The following is a 20,943-nucleotide window of genomic DNA, read 5'->3' as shown; positions in this document are numbered from 1 at the left end:
TTTCTGCCTGTAAAACCATAAGCGTTCCCAATTCCGTAATTTCTCCCTCTCGTTCACCGAATGTTGGTAGCTATGCAAACTCTTGGGAAGGCCTAGAACAGTTAGGCTTACCAAGTCATCATCTGAAACAATAGCACCAACTCCTACAAGCTCATCATGAACTTATGTGAACCTGTTTGGATACTGTTGAATATTGTCATTCTTCTGGATCTTGATATTTCGAAGTTTATCCTTGAGCACCAGTTTCCTATGGTCGCTGTTATTATGGAACAAATCTGTAAGTGCCTGCCACATTGCATAAGGAGTTTCTTTCCCATGGATATTTGTAACAATGTGTTCACACACTGCCTCCAAGATTATTCTCCTCGCCTTGGCTACATCTTTCTTCCATTGTGCTAGGTTCTGGATTTTAGATTTCACTAGTTTTACAACATCTTGCTTGATGTTTTCTAGCAATCCATTGTCATCCAATACCACCTCTATGCGATCCTTCCATGCAATGAAATTTGAGCTGCCTTCGAAGGCATACTCTAGTCTCAACCCATTGAAGGTCATCTTCCCAACTCTAAAGAGATCCTACTACATTGAACTGTAAATTCGATCCTCTTGAGAAACAACTTCGAAATTCTTGTTCTAATGTGAATCCCGCTCTGATACCTTGTAGAAATTATGGTGTATATTTGCAATTGCTCATGTAGTTTTAATCAAAATCACAAGACATAAGCCTACTCTACTGCTTTGCGGAAATCAATTCACAATTTAGAACATTAATCACAAACATGCAATGAGAAATAACACACATGCACACAATATTTTTCCAGGGGAAAGCAATCTGCTAAAAACCCCTATGCATGCTTGCATTAATATGATGAATAGAGATGTATTACAATTTCTTTGCTCAACTGAGCACAACCTGCAAGTGAATAACCTATCTCTATGCTCACTTAGAAGATTTGACCTAGACTTAGTCAATTTCTGCCTCTACTTGAGCCCCTATTTCCTTGTGCAATTCCTTGAGAAATTAGGCCCCTATTATTTAGGAAATTCCTCAAATTGATTGCGCAATTCCCAAGGTTGATCATCTAACTGCATGCAACACATGTACACTCAAGACTAGTCTACAACTGATGTTACACTGCCTTGGAATATCCACCATAGCCGAGGAACTCGAATTCTCTACATGCACTAGCTATTTTGGACTGATTGGTCAGTTAACTGGATGATCACTGAGTTAGACTGAAGTCTCACTACACAATTGATCTTCCACTAGTTCTCCAACAGTTGGAACTAGTTTAACTGAAAACAATTTGAAATAACTGACTTTGATTGCTACAAATTAGCAATCACACATGCTTGACTGCACTCTAACTCCTCCAACTTAGATTTACTGAGTAAACTGGGTGACACAATCCATGTCACACAAGTAAACAGAATCCAAGTTGTTTATTGATGTGGAAATTCAAATTTTCTAATTTAATTAGGCAAATCAAATTGAGAATTTCTTGTTGCATTTTTCAACAATAGTAACCTGGTGGAGGGGGAATTAAACCTATTAGCCACCACTCAAGCCATTGTCCTTTGAAAACTGATTAAAATAATATTAACAAATATAAAAGAGATTGAAAAAAGAAGAAGAAGAGAAGAAGAAGAGCGAATATCCAAAGACTTGGGTCTTAATTATGATATAACATTCTATCAAATGGTAAATAAATCTAACACCCATACCCACATTGAATAAAGGGGATATACATTTATAAAACTAAAGGTTTGACCATAGATCACATTAAGGTTTTTTGCTTGGTTCCTAGCCAAGAAATTGACTAGGTCTGTTTTATTTCCTTTCAAGTATGTTTAACGCTTATCATCAATGCAAGTAAGCAAAATAGAGGCTAGCTGCATGGGTAGTTTTTGAAGCATGTCGAGTTGTTATACAACTTATTGCGTGGTAGTTTTGGAATCATGTTGAGTTGTTATACACCCTGGCTACTAGTTCCAGTACATATCTTATATTACAATGGTGGTGCAAGTCCGTTCCTTTCCAAAAAAAAACATGACAGGCTCATCCAATTTGTAGAACAACCATACCGCCATTTAATACACAACCATCTCACATGGACTAGAACTGTGTCACACAAGTATGAAACTAACCCAATTGCCGATTCCTCTAGATACCTTAAAAATAAAAAAATGGTTGAATTTAGAGAGAAAATAAAATTGGAGTATAAGTGATTTTTTTCTTAATTTGTGGAATTTTATTCATGTCTTCTCTTTCGTGTTTCAAAGGGAGTTCCATTTATGTGTAATAATGGGTGGGGAGTTATCTCGTATGATATGACACTTATAATACTTTCTAGCACTATTAGATGCTATTATAGTTGTAATTTCAGAAGGAGTAGGTGTAAATCTCACCAAAGTCTTTATTCTTTTTATTTGAAGAAACACTATGTGAGATTACCTCCTCTTAATTGAAATTTTTGAATGGAGGGTGATGTCAATTACTAGCCATATGAGCAGCTAGTAACCTAACTAGACTCCATAGGAGTTGATCTCACAAGAATCATGTCAAATTGTTATACACCCTGGCTACTAGTTCCAGTACATATCTTCTATTACGATGGTGGTACAAGTCCGTTCCTTTCTAAAAAAGCATGACGGGCTCGTCCAATTTGTAGAACAATGATACCAACATTTTATACACAACAATCTCACACGGACTAGAACCGTGTCACACAAGTACGAAACTAACCCAATTGCCAATTCCTCTACATACCTTAAAAATAAAAAATGGTTGAATTTAGAGAGAAAATCAAATTGGAGTATAAGTGATTTTTTTCTTAATTTGAGGAATTTTATCCATGCCTTCTCTTTTGCATTTCAAAGGGAGTTCCATTTATGTGTAATAATGGATGGGGAGTTATCTCGTACTATATGGCACTTATAATACTTCCTAGCACTATTAGATGCTATTATAGTTGTAATTTAAGGAGTAGGTGTAGATCTTGCCAAAGTCTTTATTCTTTTGAAGAAACACTTTGTGAGATTACCTCCTCTTGATTGAATTTTTTGAATGGAGGGTGATGTCAATTACTAGCCATATGAGTAGCTAGTAACCTAACTAGACTCCATAAGAGTTGATCTCACAACCTTTTTGTGGTCATGCTTTCATCGAATGGCTAGGCTAAATCTTATGAAATTTTATTTGGGTATATGCAGTGGTTACCTAGCTTCAAGTCTTTCATAGAGAGGGCTTTTGAGTTTTTCATTGGAGTTAAAGAGGATTTTTCCTTTAAGCAAGGAGCCACCACATGACCATACTCAATGTAAAATTTGCAACAAATGCGATACTTTCATAATCCAAGAATTGATTTCAACTTTCATCACAACTTTTTAATCCACACATAATTAAGACCTTTACTTAAATATGCATAAAAAAATATTCTATCGTAATAATGATTGTATCTATAGTAAAGAGAAACGAACATATTTAATAAATTGGCAATCACTATTTAAATCTTTGAATCCAAAATTATTATTTTCTAAAACCCTTAAAAACCCTTAAATACTTGACCCACTTTAAAAATAATAACCCATATAAAGCTCTCTAGTATTTCTCTTCCTAAGAATATGGGGGGTTGGGGTTTATCCAATTTGCGAATATTTGGAAAAGCTCTTCTGTGCAAGTCTTTTTGGAGAGCCATTCAGGGTGAGGGGCCGTGGAGTCTCATGGTTCGATCGAAGTATTTAGGAAAGAAGAGCCTCCATTACTGGTACCGGAAAGGTTCTATCGGCGCATCATATGGATCCCCAATATGGCTTAGTTTCCGGAGGATTGAATCATACTGCTTGAAGAATTTAATCTGGCATCTACAATCGAGGAATAAAATCCTTATTGGCAAAGATCGCTTCAAATGTGGAGCTGAAGAAGTTGATATCCCTGATCCCTTACTTTATTATTTCCACAGAAGAGGTTTCTTTTACTGGGATAGTTTGATTGCTGAATGGCTAGGCCCCATCCCGCGGTGGAAAGACGCTGATGATTTGAATATGCCTCATGTGATCGCGCAGCATTGGAATAGCATCAAGTCGAAGCTTCAGAATGGCGGTATTTTCAAATCTAGGGACTCAGATTTCCTGACTTGGAACGTTCCGAAAGAGGCGGATGATGTATCAGTAAAAGGGATTTATCATCAGTTGATAAGGCAGCAATCCCTCGGTTCCTCTATATTCCCTCAAATTTTCTGGAAGGATGGTTGCCCATCGAAGATGATTCTATTCGCTTGGCTTGCATTTCACAACAGAAACCTAACCTGGGAGAATTTAATGAAACGGGATGGCATGGACCTAATGTCTGTTCTTTATGCAGATCGGACGAGGATTCAAATTTTCATATATTTCTAAAATGTAAAAAGACATATCAGATATGGCAGGAATTAGAAAGAGTATTTGGTTTTATTCTTGGTGTGCAGGACTCGATCCATAAGTGGATATTAAGGTGCAGCGAGCAGAATATACAATAGCGTAGAATTTGCATTCTCTCCATGTGGTTTATTTGGAAATGGCGCAACCACTGCATTTTCAAAAACTCAAGATTTTCATATGCACAAATCATGGATTTGATCTCTGTATACTTAGAATCCCTACCTCAGAAGATTATCAAGCATAAGATAAATTTTCCCACTCAGCCTTCATCAGAACAGTCTTCTCAGCCGTCTGCTTTCTTCGATGGGGCCGCACAGAAGGGTCAATGTGGTTGTGGTTTCTACATCAAGATAAATGAATCTACGCATTTTTCATCATTCTGGCACGGCGGTCATGGCTCCAATAATATGGCTGAAGCCATAGCACTCACTGGACTTTTAAAATTTTGTATCTTCCTTGACATACAACAGGTTGCTATTTTTGGAGATTCGAAAATTTTGGTTGATTCGGTAAATAGGAGAAATCACATTTTGGCGCCGCACCTGACCGGTTGGAGAGATAGGATCAACTATTACTGGGACCGCATGGTTGATAGTACTATTGAGCACATCAGCAGGGTCAAAAATTCTACAGCTGATACACTTTCTAAATTGGGCCTCATCTCCACTCCTGGACTTTGGTTTCTCGAGATATTTTCGGAGGGAGCTACATTCCAGATCCAAGATTTTGCATTGCCGGACTTTTAGTTCTCAGATTTTGATATTTTTGTCTCATCAGCTGATGTTTTTCTACTTAAATCATGTTTTTCTGTACTGTTTACAGAACATAGATAGTTATTTAGCTACATAGATAATCTGTTTTTCATCCTTGCTGATTATAGGAGCATATTAGACAAAATGTGGCATATTGCATTATTTTAGAACAATTCGGATGTATCTATATATTTTTGGACTCTTATATTTCTCATATAATATATTGAAGCTTTTTCATTCAGAAAAAAAAAAGAAAAAAGAAAAAGAAAAAGAAAAAAGTAATATAGAATTGATATATGGAATTACCAATAACCATAATAATTAATTAAACTAATTTTTATAAATAACTTCATAAAAATACCCTCAACCACGCACCATCTCAAAAAAATAAATTTAAGAACCTTTAAAAACAACTTGTATTATGGTTTGATTAAGAAACGACCTACATACCATTATAAGTACATCACTAATAACTTTATAAAGATGAAGGGGCATATGTTAAAAATATTCCTATTTTTTAATACTTTTTTCTTTCTCGATTTCCATATTGTTTTTAATTTTCAATTCACCTTTTTTAATATATATTTCGATTTCCATTTTGCTTTTAATTTTTCAATTCACCTTTTTTCAATACATTTCTTACAGACGACTCTTACGGGCGAAGGAACTCATTCTTCCCCCATTCGCAGCAGACCTCCTGGATGCCCGTTGCGAAAGCTTAAATCTCCGACTTAAGCTGCATCGAGAACCTATCCTCAGTTTCAGTTAAACCCTAGACAACCATTGCGGAAACCACAGATCTTTTATACTTAAAAAAAATTGGACCTTACAGGATTCGATCGCCATGCGCGGAGCACCAGCCATGCGCGGAGCATCAACCATGGGAAATAGCAGAGCAATGGTCGTGACCAACACTCCAGGAGCTGATTTGGCACTGACAAACTGTGCATATTGTTCTTCTTCTGATCTGCGAAGCTTCATGGTTCCAGGATTGGGTCAGGCCTTGGCATCCATTGGATCTTCTATGGTTCTTACATTGCGATATCCTTTGAAATTAATTTTCTGCATTTTTTCAATCTTTTGACTGTATGCACGAATTAAATAAATGTTAATGTAGAACGATCTATAGTCGAATTCAGTTTGCGAACAGTTTTTCAACATATTCAAACAGTTATTTACTGCATCAGTGTTGAAATTGGCGGAAAATGGCTTGGATTCATAATGGCCAATCGACGATCTATAGTCGAATTCAGTTTACGAACAGTTTTTTCAACATATTCAAACAGTTATTTACTGCATCAGCGTTGAAATTGGCGGAAAATGACTTGGATTCATAATGGCCAATCGCTAGCATGTTTTTACATGTGTCTGACTATGCAAACCTTCGGATTGGGAAACATTTTGAATCAAAAAACTTATACAATTACCGATATAAGGCAATGATTCTTTTAAAACTGAAAACACTACAAGACCATGTAGAAAGCCTGTTGAAATGGGTTTCAACTTTCAGTGTACTCTTTCATGGGCATCGGGATCTTAGTAGACATGATAGCTAAATGGGTGAAATAGAACTCAGAAATTTTAATCGAGGTGAACAAACCAGTAATTGATATTGGGAGATGTGGATGGAAGGGAACGTAACAAGGTGGAATTTATTTTATACCTTTTATTCGTGGACATGGATTCTTAACCAAGAGTTAATTATAAAATCTTAATTGCCAGGGAGATTTGGCATACTTCATTACTACACACAGGGTTTCTTTTGGGGAGGCTTAACTTCGTTTGTTGTGATGAGATGAACAACCTCATTAAATTTGATGAGATGACTTGCCAGGGAGATTTGGCATACTTCATTACCACACACAGGGTTTCTTTTGGGGAGGCTTAACTTCGTTTGTTGTGATGAGATGAACAACTTCATTAAATTTGTTGAGATTTTTTTATGGATTGACGTAAAAGTTTTGTTCTGGCTCAGCTGCTGTGATATCCCTCTTGGGAAAATTACCCTTAGGGCACGATTTTGATCTATGGTTTTAACAAACTATGAAAGGATTACATTTCATAACAACAATGCAACATTCATCAATTCATATAACAATAAGAATCCTTCCATTTAATGTACCAATGGAATAAAGGATTGTAATGTTCCAAACTTAAATAAACAGTGATATGCAAAGGAAAAATGATTTACAACACAGAAAATTTCAACAATTAGTAAATGCTCATAAAACTCCATAGGTAGAACGGCTGAGCCATTTTATTAATCAATGGAGCAAGTACAATAGTATGGAGGAATGCACCTGGGCTTGCCTCAATGGCAAGCATCACAGAACCCATGTGATAAGACAATGATCTCAAATGCTGGAAATCACTGCTCCTCTAATGCTCTGTGCTGTCCCAGAAAACTGCACTGCTGGCTGGAAAGGAACTGCAAGAAACTCCACCTCCATTACTCATAAAATGCTATAAATTCAGCCCCAAGCTCCTTGACCAAAACCCACAAAAACCCAGAAAGGGTTTGGTCTGAATCCAACCTCCCAAATTCAGCCTCCAATATGCCCTACGCCCTCCAAATTGCTCAAGAATACAACCTGCAAGGAATACAAGCAAAATCCTCCTCCCAAGCTTCGAAAATGTAGCAATCTCCTCCACAAATGCTTCCCTTAGCTCCCCCGACAAAGTTCAGCCTCAAAGACTGATACTCTACCTCCCACGTGTGCACCAAATGCTGCCTCTGCGTTGGCCCAAGAAGTGCGAAAGTCACACTGCAAAGAAGCACTCTCCTCCAGCTCCCAAACTCTCCAAAATGACAACAAATCTCCTATGCCTCCTCTCTGGAAATCCTCCCGGCCAAAACTCCTCTGCAAGATGCCACAAACAAACTTGGCCTCCCTTCACTGCGTCCTCCAGAAATACGCACCACCTGGAGATGAATGCAACTGCTGGAAACCACAATGAAATCCTCCTTCGGAAAGACTGGAGAAAAACCTCTCTAGGGTGGCACTTGAAGTCCCCTGAAGAAAGGGTGAACTCTTCTTTTGAGGAACTCTTGCTAAATAGCAAGTGACTCGACTAAGCAGCTCGAGCAACCAAAGAGAAATTCGATATGCCAAAAGATGAAAGAAATGAGGAGAGCTGCCTTCCTTATATAGATTTCATGGAGCACTTTTCCCTCTATTTTCCCTCCATCCAACAACTTCTCCTCCATGCAAATCGAACTAGGGAGTGTGTATTCTCCTAGTGTGGGTGGCCACCACTTATACTTAACCACATCAACTTAACCACAACAAAATAACTTATGCTAAGCCTAACTTCCTAATAAAATCGAATGGGCCCCATCACCTCCAAAATTGGCCCCAAAATGTAATAATTAATCTTGTTCCAAATTAATTTAGGAAGGGACATGACAATCCTCCCCTCCCAAATGTTACTTGTCCCCAAGCAACTTCAATGTTGGATGCTCAAGTATGTGCTCTGCCTCCCAAGTAGCATCCTCATCTGGCGAGCTCTTCCATCGCACTAAGTATTCTCTGATGATCCTGCTTCTGAGCTTCCTTTCCTTGGTCTCCAAGATGGCCTTCGGTTCTAAAATCAGGTACCCCTCATCATCAAGTGGAGGCAACTCCACAGCTGCTGTAACCTGTTGCCCCAACACCCTCTCGAGGCATGAAACATGAAAAATATTATGGATCCTGCTCCCAGGTGGTAGCTCCAACTTGTAAGCCACCTCTCCAACTCTCTTGATCACCCTGTAAGTCCCAAAGAATCTCGGCTGTAGCTTCTTGGCCCCCTTCTGCTTAAGTGTGGACTACTGGTATGGCTGCAATCGAAGGTACACCAGGTCCCCTTCCTCGAAATGCCTCTCCACTTGATGCCTGTCAGCATATATCTTCTGCTGATTCTGAGTTGTCTGCAAGTTATCCTTAAGAGCCTTGAGGATATCTTGGCTTTCTAGGATCCAATCTTTGGCCTTTGGGGCCCTGCTGTCTCCAAAAACATGTCAGCAAAAGACAAAGCATCATACCCATACAAAGCACGAAAATGAGTCATACCAATGGACATGTGATGTGTCGTGTTGTAGCCAAATGCAACCATCGAATCCAAGCTCTCTGCTGCCCTGTCACATATTTCTCAAGATAGCCATCTAACCACTCGTTCACCCTCTCTGTCTGGCCATCGGTCTGTGGATGGTAACTGGTGCCCGCGGTGAGCTCGGTGCCAACTAGCCTGAAAAACGCCTGCCAAAATCCCCCCTGAATCGGCTATCTCGATCATTGACTATAGTCTTAGGGAGTCTGTGTAGGTGAAAGACCTCCCTAAAGAACAACTTTGCCACTTGTGAAGCTGAATATCGTGTCGGAATGGCAAAGAAATGTGCAAACTTGGTCAGCTGGCCTTTGAACACATGGTTCATGCACCACTGGAAAGTGGTTGGTGCATTGGTCAACCCAAAAGGCATGACCAGGAACTCAAAATGCCCATAATGACATCTGAAAGCTGTCTTCGGGATGTCCTGCTCCCTCACCCGAATCTGATGATACCCTAACCACAAATCTATCTTAGAGAAGTACTTGGCTCCTCTAAGTTTGTCCATCAACTCATCAATATGCGGAATGGGATACTTGTTCTTTAGCGTCTTCTTCTTGAGGGCCCTGTAGTCAATACACATGTGGAGAGTCCCATCCTTCTTCTTCACCAGCACAACCGAAGAAGCGAATGGACTAGAACTCGGTCTGATGTGGCCCAATGCCAATAGCTCCCTGATGGCCCTCTCAATCTTATCCTTATAGGCTTTGGGATGCCTATAGGGTGTAGTAATGACTGCCTGCACACTAGGCTCCAGCTCTATAGTGTGCTCAAACCCCCTGTCAGGTGGTTGTCCCGACGGTATGTCTCCAAAGACTACCGGATATCTATCCAGTACTGCCTGTATGTCTGGATGTGGTGGCTTGGCCTTCCCCCCAGCCTTTGAAATCCTCAGCTCTACTGCCCATGCTATTTCTCCATGCCTCAAATCGACCTCCATCTTGTGGGCCGAAACTGTCTGAGGGGGGTATGAATGCATGCCCCGAAGAACCACTTGCTTGCCATCCGACCCAACAAACTCCATCACAAGTTGCTTCCAATCGGTGGTAACTCGGCCAAGGGAATACAACCATTGGACACCCAACACCACATTGGTGTTCGGTACATCCACCACGAAAAAGTGGTCTGTCATCGAATAGTTCCCCATGGTCATTGTTAGAGCGGGAACATATCGAGTGCACTGCATAGTCCTGTCTCCTGGTATTAGGACTGAAAACCCCTCAAACTCTGCAGTGGTGATGCCCCTCCTCTAGACCATCTAAGCATCAATAAAATTATGGGTGGCCCCACTGTCTACTAAAACTGAGACACGCTGCCCCTACACCGTACCTTTGATCCTCATGGTAAAAAATTTGGGAATCTTGCATAAAGAAGCTAGGACTCGCTTGACTAGTGCAAAAGATGTTCCTCCCTTTGGTGGTGGTGGTGCTTCCCTCCCTGTTGGATCCTCGTTGCCTCCTCCACCAAGCTCCAACTTCACCTCGTCCTCCTGATCGCTGTTTGAGAAGACCTCGATGTAATGGGCCTTGCCGCTTTGCACCGATGGCTTGGTGCCTAAGGCTCTCGACATGTAAAACACAACTTCCTCCTCCTGAGGTCCCTCCTGGTTTCATCATCCAACTGTCCCTATCCTTGGGGGTTGTTCTCTACGCTGCAGGTGCTCTAGTGTCACCTCCCTTCTGAGTGTAGGGAGTGCGTGGAGGAAATGGTGCCGGGTCTTGGGGATGGCCCCTTGCAAATCTAGCGTACAAGTCACAGCCTCCAGAAGAGTAGATGGCTTACTTGACTTCACCAGTCCTCGTAGTGGCTCTATCAACCCCTCCACAAATGTGTATACTCTCCTAACATCTGACAAATCAGGCACCATGACTGAGACCCTCAAAAACTCCGAAATATAATGCTTCGGATGTCCGTTTGCTTGAGCTGATCCAAAATGGATCTAGTATAGACTTCTAAGTCTAAAAATATTCCTCACAGAGGAAAATGAAAGTCAAAGGATGCTCTTGGAAATAGTTTCATTGCATAGATCTCTTCATTCTGAATCTAACGCAATTTGAATGGGCGAAAACAGACTTCGGATGAAGAAGTTATTGTAAAAAGAAATTTGCTCATTGTCCTTTGAAAAGGAGGCAATTTCTTATAAATGGGACTTAATGGAGAATATGCGTTCCTTAAGGAAATGTCGCATCGGAAAGGTTCCAAGGGAGGACTTATACCAAAGGCCTTAAGGACCCCCAATTAGCGATCTTCGATATATCGCATCGGAGGAAGGCCTGCATGTGATATCGGAACCCGGGCAGAGCGACTCGCGATAATGATAAAGCGGGATCAGCGATATATATATCGTATCAGAACCATACAACGGATGTCGCACAGACCTCGGGCCGTTGGACATTGCGATTGCCATAAAGCGATTGCGATGGAATATCGACTGTCGGGTCGAGGAGTAGATCAACTGTCGGGAATTAATCGCTAATCGCATTTCGGAGGGTCAAGTGACAGCGTGCGATGAACACAGCGATTGCGATATGCCGATAAAGCGATAGCGATACGCCGATGCGATCGGCGATCGGATCGCACAATACAAAGGGTCGTTGACATATGCGACATGTGATTTCGATATGCGATTGAGGCAAGGACCCGATGAGGTTTATGAATGCGATTGCATAAATTTTGAAATCCGGATTTTCGGATTTTCAGTGTATTGTTGTGTATTTGGGTTTTTTGGCCATAGGCAATGCGATTGGCGATGTGCGGTAAGAGCACGGACCCGAAAAGGTTATAGATGCAGGTTGATATTCCTTTGAAGTCTGTCTTAAGGATTTCTGTCGGGTTTTTCCTGTGTATTTTCTTTGTAACGGCTCCCATTCTCCTTGCCACGCTGTAAGCGAGTGTTTTGTAACAATGATGCGTTGTAACAGGAATGCGTTATAGAAGACGCAAAGCCACTGAGCCAGTCAGCCAGAGGGCCAGTCGAAGAGACGCAGAGGAATGATTGCAAAGAGAGGAACAGACAGAGAAACGGACAGGAAGCCACAGAGCCGGAGGGATGCCTCACAAAAGCCAGAGAGCACAATTGAAAGAGGAAGTTTTGGAGTCGCTTGGAGGTCGAGCGAAACCAGAGAGCTCAATTGACAGAGAGTCACTAGGAGGTCGAGTGAACCCAGAAGCTCGTGAGAGCCAGGGTGAGAGCCAGAGCCAAGAGCTAGAGCGAGAGCCAAAGCCGAGAGCAAGAGCCAGAGCCGGAGCCAGAGCCAAGAGCTAGAGCCAGAGCTAGAGCGAGAGCCAAGAGTCGAGAGCCAGAGAGCCAAATGGCCAGGGATAAAAATGGTATTCTAAGCCCAATGGTTCAGTCCTAACCTAATGGAGCTGAGTGTGGAACTTGTAAAAGAATTCAACCATAATCCCAAAGAGCTTAATCGAGTTGATTAGAGCTCAAGGAGACGTAGCCCAAGATATCAGGGTGAACTCCATATTATATTGTTGCCTCATGTGTTTGCTTATTTGCTGCATTGTATTTGCTGTTATGTGTGTTTTACATTAGCATAAGCAAATGTACATAAGCACTTGAACAGTCTAAAAACAAACACAAGCATACACCTCTTTCAAGTTCTTTTATTTCCGCAAATTGTCAATCATAAGCCTAGATCTTGGGAATATATAAGCTTTGGAGTGGGAGAGGTTCTTGTAAGCATGATAAGAAGCCTTTAGTGCCTCATTTCAGATCAGGTGGTATCAGAGCATCAGGTTAATTAACCCCACCTTCAAAGAAGGTGATATCAGAGTTAAGTTATACCAGGGTAGGTGGTATCATGATGCTTGATTGATCAAAGCAGGATGCTTGATTGACAGAGCAATCTATTTGCTTGCTTAACTTGAAAGGTGTTTAAACAGTCGAGGATTGATTGTTTGATTGTTTGTAAACTGACTATTGTTTGAGTTTGTAGAGGTGAAGGGAAAGCTATTGATAGCTAAGTCCAGGAGAGGACAAGAAGGAAGAAGGGCTGAAGGCATTCTTCTTATCCCAAAGGACCTCAAAGCAATCCTTGAAGCACAAGAGGTTTGTTGCAAAAGGTTGCTTGAATAAGCTCTTTGTTAATCTTGTTTGAAGTTCTTTTGTTCATTTTCATAATGACAACTTCTACAAGTGAGTCCTCAAATCCTTCCTTCATCACAAGATTCTTTGATGAAGACATGAAGCAAGACTTGTTCATCATGATGGATATGGTGAGAGAAATGAGTGTTGGACTTCGAGAGCAGTTGAATTCCATGAAGGAAGAGCAGCAGTTGCTTTCTAACAAATTGTAGGAAGTGGAAGGCCAACTTCATATTACAAATATGAACCTGGAAAGGGTGCATGAGTTGGAGACATAGCTCTTTGTTACCAAAGAAGCCTTAGTCAAGTATCAGCTTGAAGAAGAGGTAAACAATTCCAGTTTGTCTTCGAATTCCTCTAAGAATGTTTATGTTGGTTCTTTTGAAAAACATACCAGAGGCATAGGTTCCAAGTTAATGTCCAAGATGGGCTATGAAGGAAAAGGCTTGGGCAAACATGCACAGGGTATTGTTGAGCCAATAATGGTTGAGGAAAGGCCTAAGTATTTGGGTCTTGGCTATGGACAAGCTTATGGAGAAAGTTCCAAAGCTGCCATGAAGACAATTGAAACAGTTCCAAGAAGGAGTTTCATTTCAGGTCTTCTACCTCAAGAGTGTAAAGATTGTATTCATGGGGAATGCAATAGCTTGAAACATCATTTGCAGGAAGAAGGTGTTCATAAGCATACACTTGAACCAGAGAGTTGTGGAAACTCTGAAACCATTGAAGAGATTGACAATGTTTCAAAAGGAGCCACTTCTTCATTTAGTTCACCTCCTCATGAAGGTAATAAAGGTGAAAAAGAAAGGTATAAATATGGTTTTAATCATATTCCTTTTGATTATGTAAAGCACGGTAAATTTCCATATAAGCATTGGAAAAGAATTGCATGTTCTTTTTGTGGTTTGGTTAACCATAATGTTTCTAGATGTTGGAAGAGAATGGCCACATACAGGAAACTTTTGAAGGAAAGGAAGCAAGAAGCCAAAGGTCCACTGGACAAGGCAAATCATGCTGTCAAGAGGATGCACATGTGTTCCACTCACTGCCATAAGCAAGGACACATCGCTGAAAAGTGTTGGACTTTGAATCCAACAATGCTTCCACGAAACTTGAAGAAGGTGGAAAGAGAAAATGGCAAGAATGGAAAGGAAGTTTCCATAAATGATGTGTTTCAAGATGATTCACATGTTGCTGTTGATGTGCAGACAAAGGAAGGACCTTTGAAATGGTTTGGTAAGAAATGGTTAGAGTTCTTATCCAATTAAGATTGTATGTCTATTGATATAATGCATCTATTTGCATTTCTTTGTTAATGAAATGCAAGTTGCAGGGTTTACCAAGAAGGTGAATGGAAAAGTTGAGTCGGAGACTCACTTTATTGCTGCAATGTTATATTCATTTAAGCTTCGAAAATACAGTGTACTTAAGCGAAAGTTGAAGGATGAAATGCATGCTTAAAACAAAGGATGAAATGCATGCATAAGCATGATATGCATGAACACAGGGATGTTGATGATTCCCTTGTATTTGAACATGTATGTGTGATTAACTTGAAGGGTTGATTGCTTTGTTTTTAAACATGCATGTAATGTAATATTGACTTGGAAAAAGTTGATTTGGTCTCCAAGATGGAGATAATGATGAAGTGTTTCATCTTTGAAAAAGAATCTTAAAGTTCTTTTTCTACATGCTTGACTTGAAGGGTCAATTGTCTTAAAGGCATGTTTTGTTGGCTTGTTATCTAGTCAATCATTTGTATGCAGATATAAAGACAAGGAGGTGTTCACAAGATGTGAAATCTGTTTCTTTTGTTGAAGCAAGAGTTTAGGCCATCCAGTTGTTGTTAACAGTTGTTGTTGACAGTATGTCAAACAGATACAAATGAAAATTTTGTGAAGTAGATGTAACTTCACATTGGTTTGAGCCACCTTGGATCAATGATCAAGGCAGAGAAGTTCAAACTACCTTCTGTGACCTTCTCCTTCAGGAGTTCTGCATGAAGTCAAGGAGGAAGACAGTTCTTCCCAGGAGGACAAGCACATCCAGGAAGGGAGTGTTCAAAGGCTTTGGTTCAGAGGCACTATGTAAGGCAAGTGTATGGAGGCTAAAAGAAGAGGGTGAGGTACTCTCATTTACTGTTTAGATCAATATATCAGTCTTTTGGAGTCCAAAAGCTTTTTAGTGGGAAGGCGTGATCCAAAATGGATCTAGTATAGACTTCTAAGTCTAAAAATATTCCTCACAGAGGAAAATGAAAGTCAAAGGATGCTCTTGGAAATAGTCTCATTGCATAGATCTCTTCATTCTGAATCTAACGCAATTTGAATGGGCGAAAACGGACTTCGGATGAAGAAGTTATTGTAAAAAGAAATTTGCCCATTGTCCTTTGAAAAGGAGGCAATTTCTTATAAATGGGACTTAATGGAGAATATGCGTTCCTTAAGGAAATGTCGCATCAGAAAGGTTCCAAGGGAGGACTTAGACCAAAGGCCTTAAGGACCCCCGATTAGCGATCTTCAATATATCGCATCGGAGGAAGGCCTGCATGTGATATCGGAACCCGGGTAGAGCGACTCGCGATAGCGATAAAGCGGGATCAGCGATCGACATTGGTGATATATATATTGCATCGGAACCATATAGCGGACGTCGCACAGACCTCGAACCATTGGACATTGCGATTGCGATGGAATATTGACTGTCGGATTGAGGAGCAGATCAACGGTCGGGAATTAATCGCTAATCGCATTTCGGAGGGTCAAGTGACGGCGTGCGATGAACACAACGATTGTGATATGCCGATAAAGCGATAGCGATACGTCGATGCGATCGACGATCGGTGATCGGATCGCACAAAGGGTTGTTGACATACGCGACATGCGATTACGATATGCGATTGAGGCACGGACGCGATGAGGTTTATGAATGCGATTGCATAAATTTCGAAATTTGAATTTTCAGATTTTCAGTGTATTGTTGTGTATTTGGGTTTTTTGGCCATACGCAATGCGATTGGCGATGTGCGATAAGAGCACGGACCCGAAAAGGTTATAGATGTGGGTTGATATTCCTTTGAAGTCCGTCTTAAGGATTTCGGTCGGGTTTTTCCGTGTTTTCGCGTATATCTCTGTGTATTGGAATTTTGTTCCGTTTTCGGGAATTTGCTCGAAGAAAGGCCGCCTGTGTATTTTCTTTGTAACAGCTCCCATTCTCCTTGCCACGCTGTAAGCAGGCGTTTTGTAACAATGATGTGTTGTAACAGGAATGCGTTATAGAAGACGTAGAGCCACAGAGCCAGTGAGCCAGAGGGCCAGTCGAAGAGACGCAGAGGAATGATTGCACAGAGAGGAACGGACAGGAAGCTGCAGAGCCGGAGGGATGCCTCACAAAAGCCAGAGAGCACAATTGAAAGAGGAAGTTTTGGAGTCGCTTGGAGGTCGAGCGAAACCAGAGAGCTCAATTGATGGAGAGTCGCTTGGAGGTCGAGCAAAACCAGAAAGCTCAATTGACGGAGAGTCGCTTGGAGGTCGAGCGAACCCAGAAGCTCGTGAGAGCCAGAGTGAGAGCCAAGAGCCAGAGCCAAAGGCGAGAGTGCGAGCCAGAGTCTAGAGCCAGAGCGAGAGTAAGAGCCAGAGCCAAGAGCCAGAGCCAGAGCGAGAGTGAGAGCCAGAGCTGAGAGCTAGAGCCAAGAGCCGAGAGCCAGAGAGCCAAACGACCAGGGATGAAAATGGTATTCTAAGCCCAATGGTTCAGTCGTAACCTATTGGAGTTGAGTATGGAACTTGTAAAAGAATTCATCCATAATCCCAAAGAGCCTAATCGAGTTGATTAGAGCTCAAGGAGACGTAGCCCAAGATATCAGGGTGAACTCCATATTATATTGTTGTCTCATGTGTTTGCTTATTTGCTGCATTGTATTTACTGTTATGTGTGTTTTACATTAGCATAAGCAAATGTACATAAGAACTTGAACAATCTAAAAACAAACACAAGCATACACCTCTTTCAAGTTCTTTTATTTTCGCAAATTGTCAATCATAAGCCTAGATCTTGGGAATATATAAGCTTTGGAGTGGGAGAGGTTCTTGTAAGCCTGACAAGAAGCCTTTAGTGCCCCATTTCAGATCATGAGCTGAGTCAACTCCCTGAAGTGAGCCTCTGGATCCCTCCGATCAAAACGCTCCACTACTCTCCATGTGAAGTCCTCATAGGAGGTCACGCTGGCATGCCCCAAAGTGGACAAGCCATGAAACCACCAATCATGTGCCTCCCCCTCCAAATGCAATGTGGCCATCTTGATGGCTTCTACTTCTGTCATCCTGTTGAGCTAGAAGTATGTGTCCAGCTTCTCCACCCAAGCACATGCTGTGCACTTGGTAGTGCCATCATAGGTGGGAAAATACATCTTCCCAATGGTGCGGTGCAACTCATAATTCTGTGTACCATGGCTTCCATAGCCCTTCCCCTTCTCATTCTGTTTGAGCTGGCAATAATCTCTGAAAGATAGAGCCTCTCTGAAATCTGCTCCCATGGACTGCCACTCCCTGAAATGCTCTCCCATCAACGATGGATCCTCTCCTCCACCCGTTTCACCTTGTGCCAAAGGTATAAAAGAAGGTAAAGTAGCTCGAGTTGGCTCACTCGAGGATGGCCGCTGCGTAGTAGGTGAAAGGTGATCGAGTTGTTGAGAGGCCCTTGAAGTCTCTCCAAATATAAACTCCTGGTGAGTGCTCTACTCCTGGTTCTGCATCTTGATCTCGTCCAGCATCTCCTTCTGCCCTTTTGCCAAATCGCTCAAGGCCTTCAAGAGACTATCGAAGGCCATTTCTTCCCTGCTCTTGGGCTCCCCCATATCCTCTGCTACCACTGTCTTCCCACGATCCTCTGTGTCTGGAGTAATCTCCAACTCCCTCTCCCTGCTCCGGTACCTTTGCCTCCTGTAAGTAATATTTTGTCGGTCCTCCTCACTCATAGGAAAGTTCCCCCACGGCTGAGCCAGAATTTGAGCTCTGATACCACTGTAATGTTCCAAACTTAAATAAACAATGATATGCAAAGCAAAAACGATTTACAACATAGAAAATTTCAACAATCAATAAATGCTCATAAAAACTCCAGAAGTAGAACCAACTGAGCCATTTTATTAATCAATGGAGCAAGTACAATAGTATGGAGGAATGCACCTGGGCTTGCCTCAATGGCAAGCGTGACAGAACCCAGGTGATAAGACAATGATCTCAAATGCTAGAAATGACTGCTCCTCTAATGCTCTGTGCTATCCCAGAAAACTACACTGCTGGCTGGAAAGGAACTGCAAGAAACTCCACCTCCACTGCTCAGAAAATGCTATAAATTCAGCCCCAAGCTCCTTGACCAAAACCCACAAAAACCCAAAAAGGGTTTGGTTTGAATCCAACCTCCCAAATTCGGCCTCCAATATGCCCTATGCCCTCCAAACTACTCAAGAATACGACCTGCAAGGAATACAAGCAAAATCCTCCTCCCAAGCTTCGGAAATGTAGCAATCTCCTCCACAAATGCTTCCCTTAGCTCCCGTGACAAAGTTCAGCCTCAAAGACTGATACTCTACCTCCCATGTATGCACCAAATGCTGCCTCTGCGCTAGCCCAAGAAGTGCGAAAGTCACACTACAGAGAAGCACTCTCCCCTAGCTCCCAAACGCTCCAAAATGACAACAAATCTCCTATGCCTCCTCTCCTGAAATCCTCCCGGCCAAAACTCCTCTGCAAGATGCCACAAACAAAATCAGGCTCCCTTCACTGCGTCCTCCAGAAATACGCACCACTTGGAGATGAATGCAACTGTTGGAAACCACAATGAAATCCTCCTCCGGAAAGACTGAAGAAAAACCTCTCTAGGGTGGCACTCGAAGTCCCCCGAAGAAAGGGTGAGCTCTTCGCTTGAAGAACTCTTGCTAAACAGCAAGTGACTCGGCTAAGTAGCTCGAGCAACCAAAGAGAAATTCGATATGCCAAAAGATGAATGAAATGAGGAGAGCTGCCTTCCTTATATAGATTTTGTGGAGCACTTTTCCCTCCATTTTCCCTCCATCGTGGGTCCCTCACTTAACCAACGACTTCTCCTCCATGCAAATCGAACTAGGGAGTGCGTATTCTCCTAGTGTGGGTGGCCCCCACGTATACTTAACCACATCAACTTAACCACAACAAAATAACTTATGCTAAGTCTAACCTCCTAATAAAATTGAATGGGCCCCATCACCTCCAAAATTGGCCCCAAAATGTAATAATTAATCTTGTTCCAAATTAATTTAGGAAGGGACATGACAAAGATATTCAAACAACCATATGTTCGTCAGCAAACTATTGTAGATTAGGGCTAACTGTCCAATAAACAACAGACCTATACAACACAATGATCCGCCAAAACGGCTATAATTCCAACTTCATGTTTGCAACTAGTACTATCTAGTTCTGTTACACAACGGTTGGTTTCCCAGCTATTCTTACCTCAGTTTAACCCAGGCTGACCAGATCGGCTGTTGTCAATTCCCTTCATTGCCTCAGCTGCGTCCCCAGTCCTGGTTACTGTCTTGCCAACCCTCGCTGCCCTAACAAGGTGAATCTCAGCGCTCCTGTCAGCCTTGACAATTCATTGCCTGGTTCATCCTTCTCTTTCCAGCACTTGTTGTCTATGCGTGAGGGGTCACAGTCCTCTTGCCAGTCCTCGCAGCCCTAGCGAGGTGTATCTCGGCCCCCCTGTCACCCTTGACAATCCGCTGCCTGGTTCATCCTTCACCCGCTGTCTCTGTGTTAGGGTCACAACCGTTTGGCTGCCTTAGGGGAGTGATCCGCTGCTTCAGACAGCGATCTGCTACTGCCATAAACTTAAGAAAGTGACCTGCTGTTGCCACAGATTAAAATGCTACCTCAGAAACCCTCACTGCCACAGAAGATTGGGTTCTACCCTACTCGCTGCCTCAAAGCAATATCTCACTGACTCTCAGGGCTGGTTCCAGCCTCGTTGCTTCAAGGGATAGCCTTCACCTGCCTCAAAACTATCTTGCTTGGAGACAATTAGCTGCCACAGAATACTGCCTCAAAAAGTTCCTTCCCTCAGGTAGGCCTATATTAGCCTCCCGCAGCTTCAGCAAACCACAAACAGTTCTCTGCTATCTTGGGAATATGTCTCCAACCTCGCTGTCACAGAGAAAGGGGGTTCCACCTTCCATGCCACTCCAAAACAGTAATCTGCTGCCTCCTCGCTGCCACAGATAATGGCTCAGAACAATGATCTGCCACTCAGAACTTTGCCCTGTACTCAGAAAGGTAAACAGATTGGTTAGGGTGGAATCTTTTGTTGGAAAACTGATAGGGCGGCTTAATGTTTTCCTTTACATGACATTTACTTGTGATTTAGGTTCTTCTTCTTAATATTATTACGTTCTTTCATCATCAAGATAAATGCCAAACACAATGAACACAAGATATAGGCTCCATTCCAGGGCAACACCCCACCGAGGGGGCAAACCCATCAGAACTTCATATAAACTTCAAAGGAGACTTCCAAGACCTAAGACCCAAAACAAACTCTCTGAGACCAGGC

General features: G+C 41.9%; 1 protein-coding gene across 1 annotated transcript in view; it reads left to right on the top strand.

Annotated features, from left to right (window-relative positions):
• The first annotated feature begins 5,785 nt into the window (after positions 1 to 5,785).
• LOC149171334 (vesicle-fusing ATPase-like) overlaps positions 5,786 to 20,943 on the top strand; it is a 165,588-nt gene continuing 150,430 nt past the window's right edge. Inside the window, exon 1 of the mRNA XM_089425930.1 lies at positions 5,786 to 6,212. Within this exon, the coding sequence (XP_089282056.1) occupies positions 6,016 to 6,212 (197 nt within the window). The 5' untranslated portion in view covers positions 5,786 to 6,015. The remainder of the gene's footprint in view (positions 6,213 to 20,943) is intronic.

The sequence above is a fragment of the Pinus tabuliformis genome, chromosome 4_2 (assembly GCF_031772625.1).
Source record: "Pinus tabuliformis cultivar Carrire ecotype Pingquan chromosome 4_2, CPIR1, whole genome shotgun sequence".
NCBI classification, from domain to species: domain Eukaryota; kingdom Viridiplantae; phylum Streptophyta; class Pinopsida; order Pinales; family Pinaceae; genus Pinus; species Pinus tabuliformis.
This window is presented reverse-complemented; position numbering and strand designations above follow the sequence as displayed.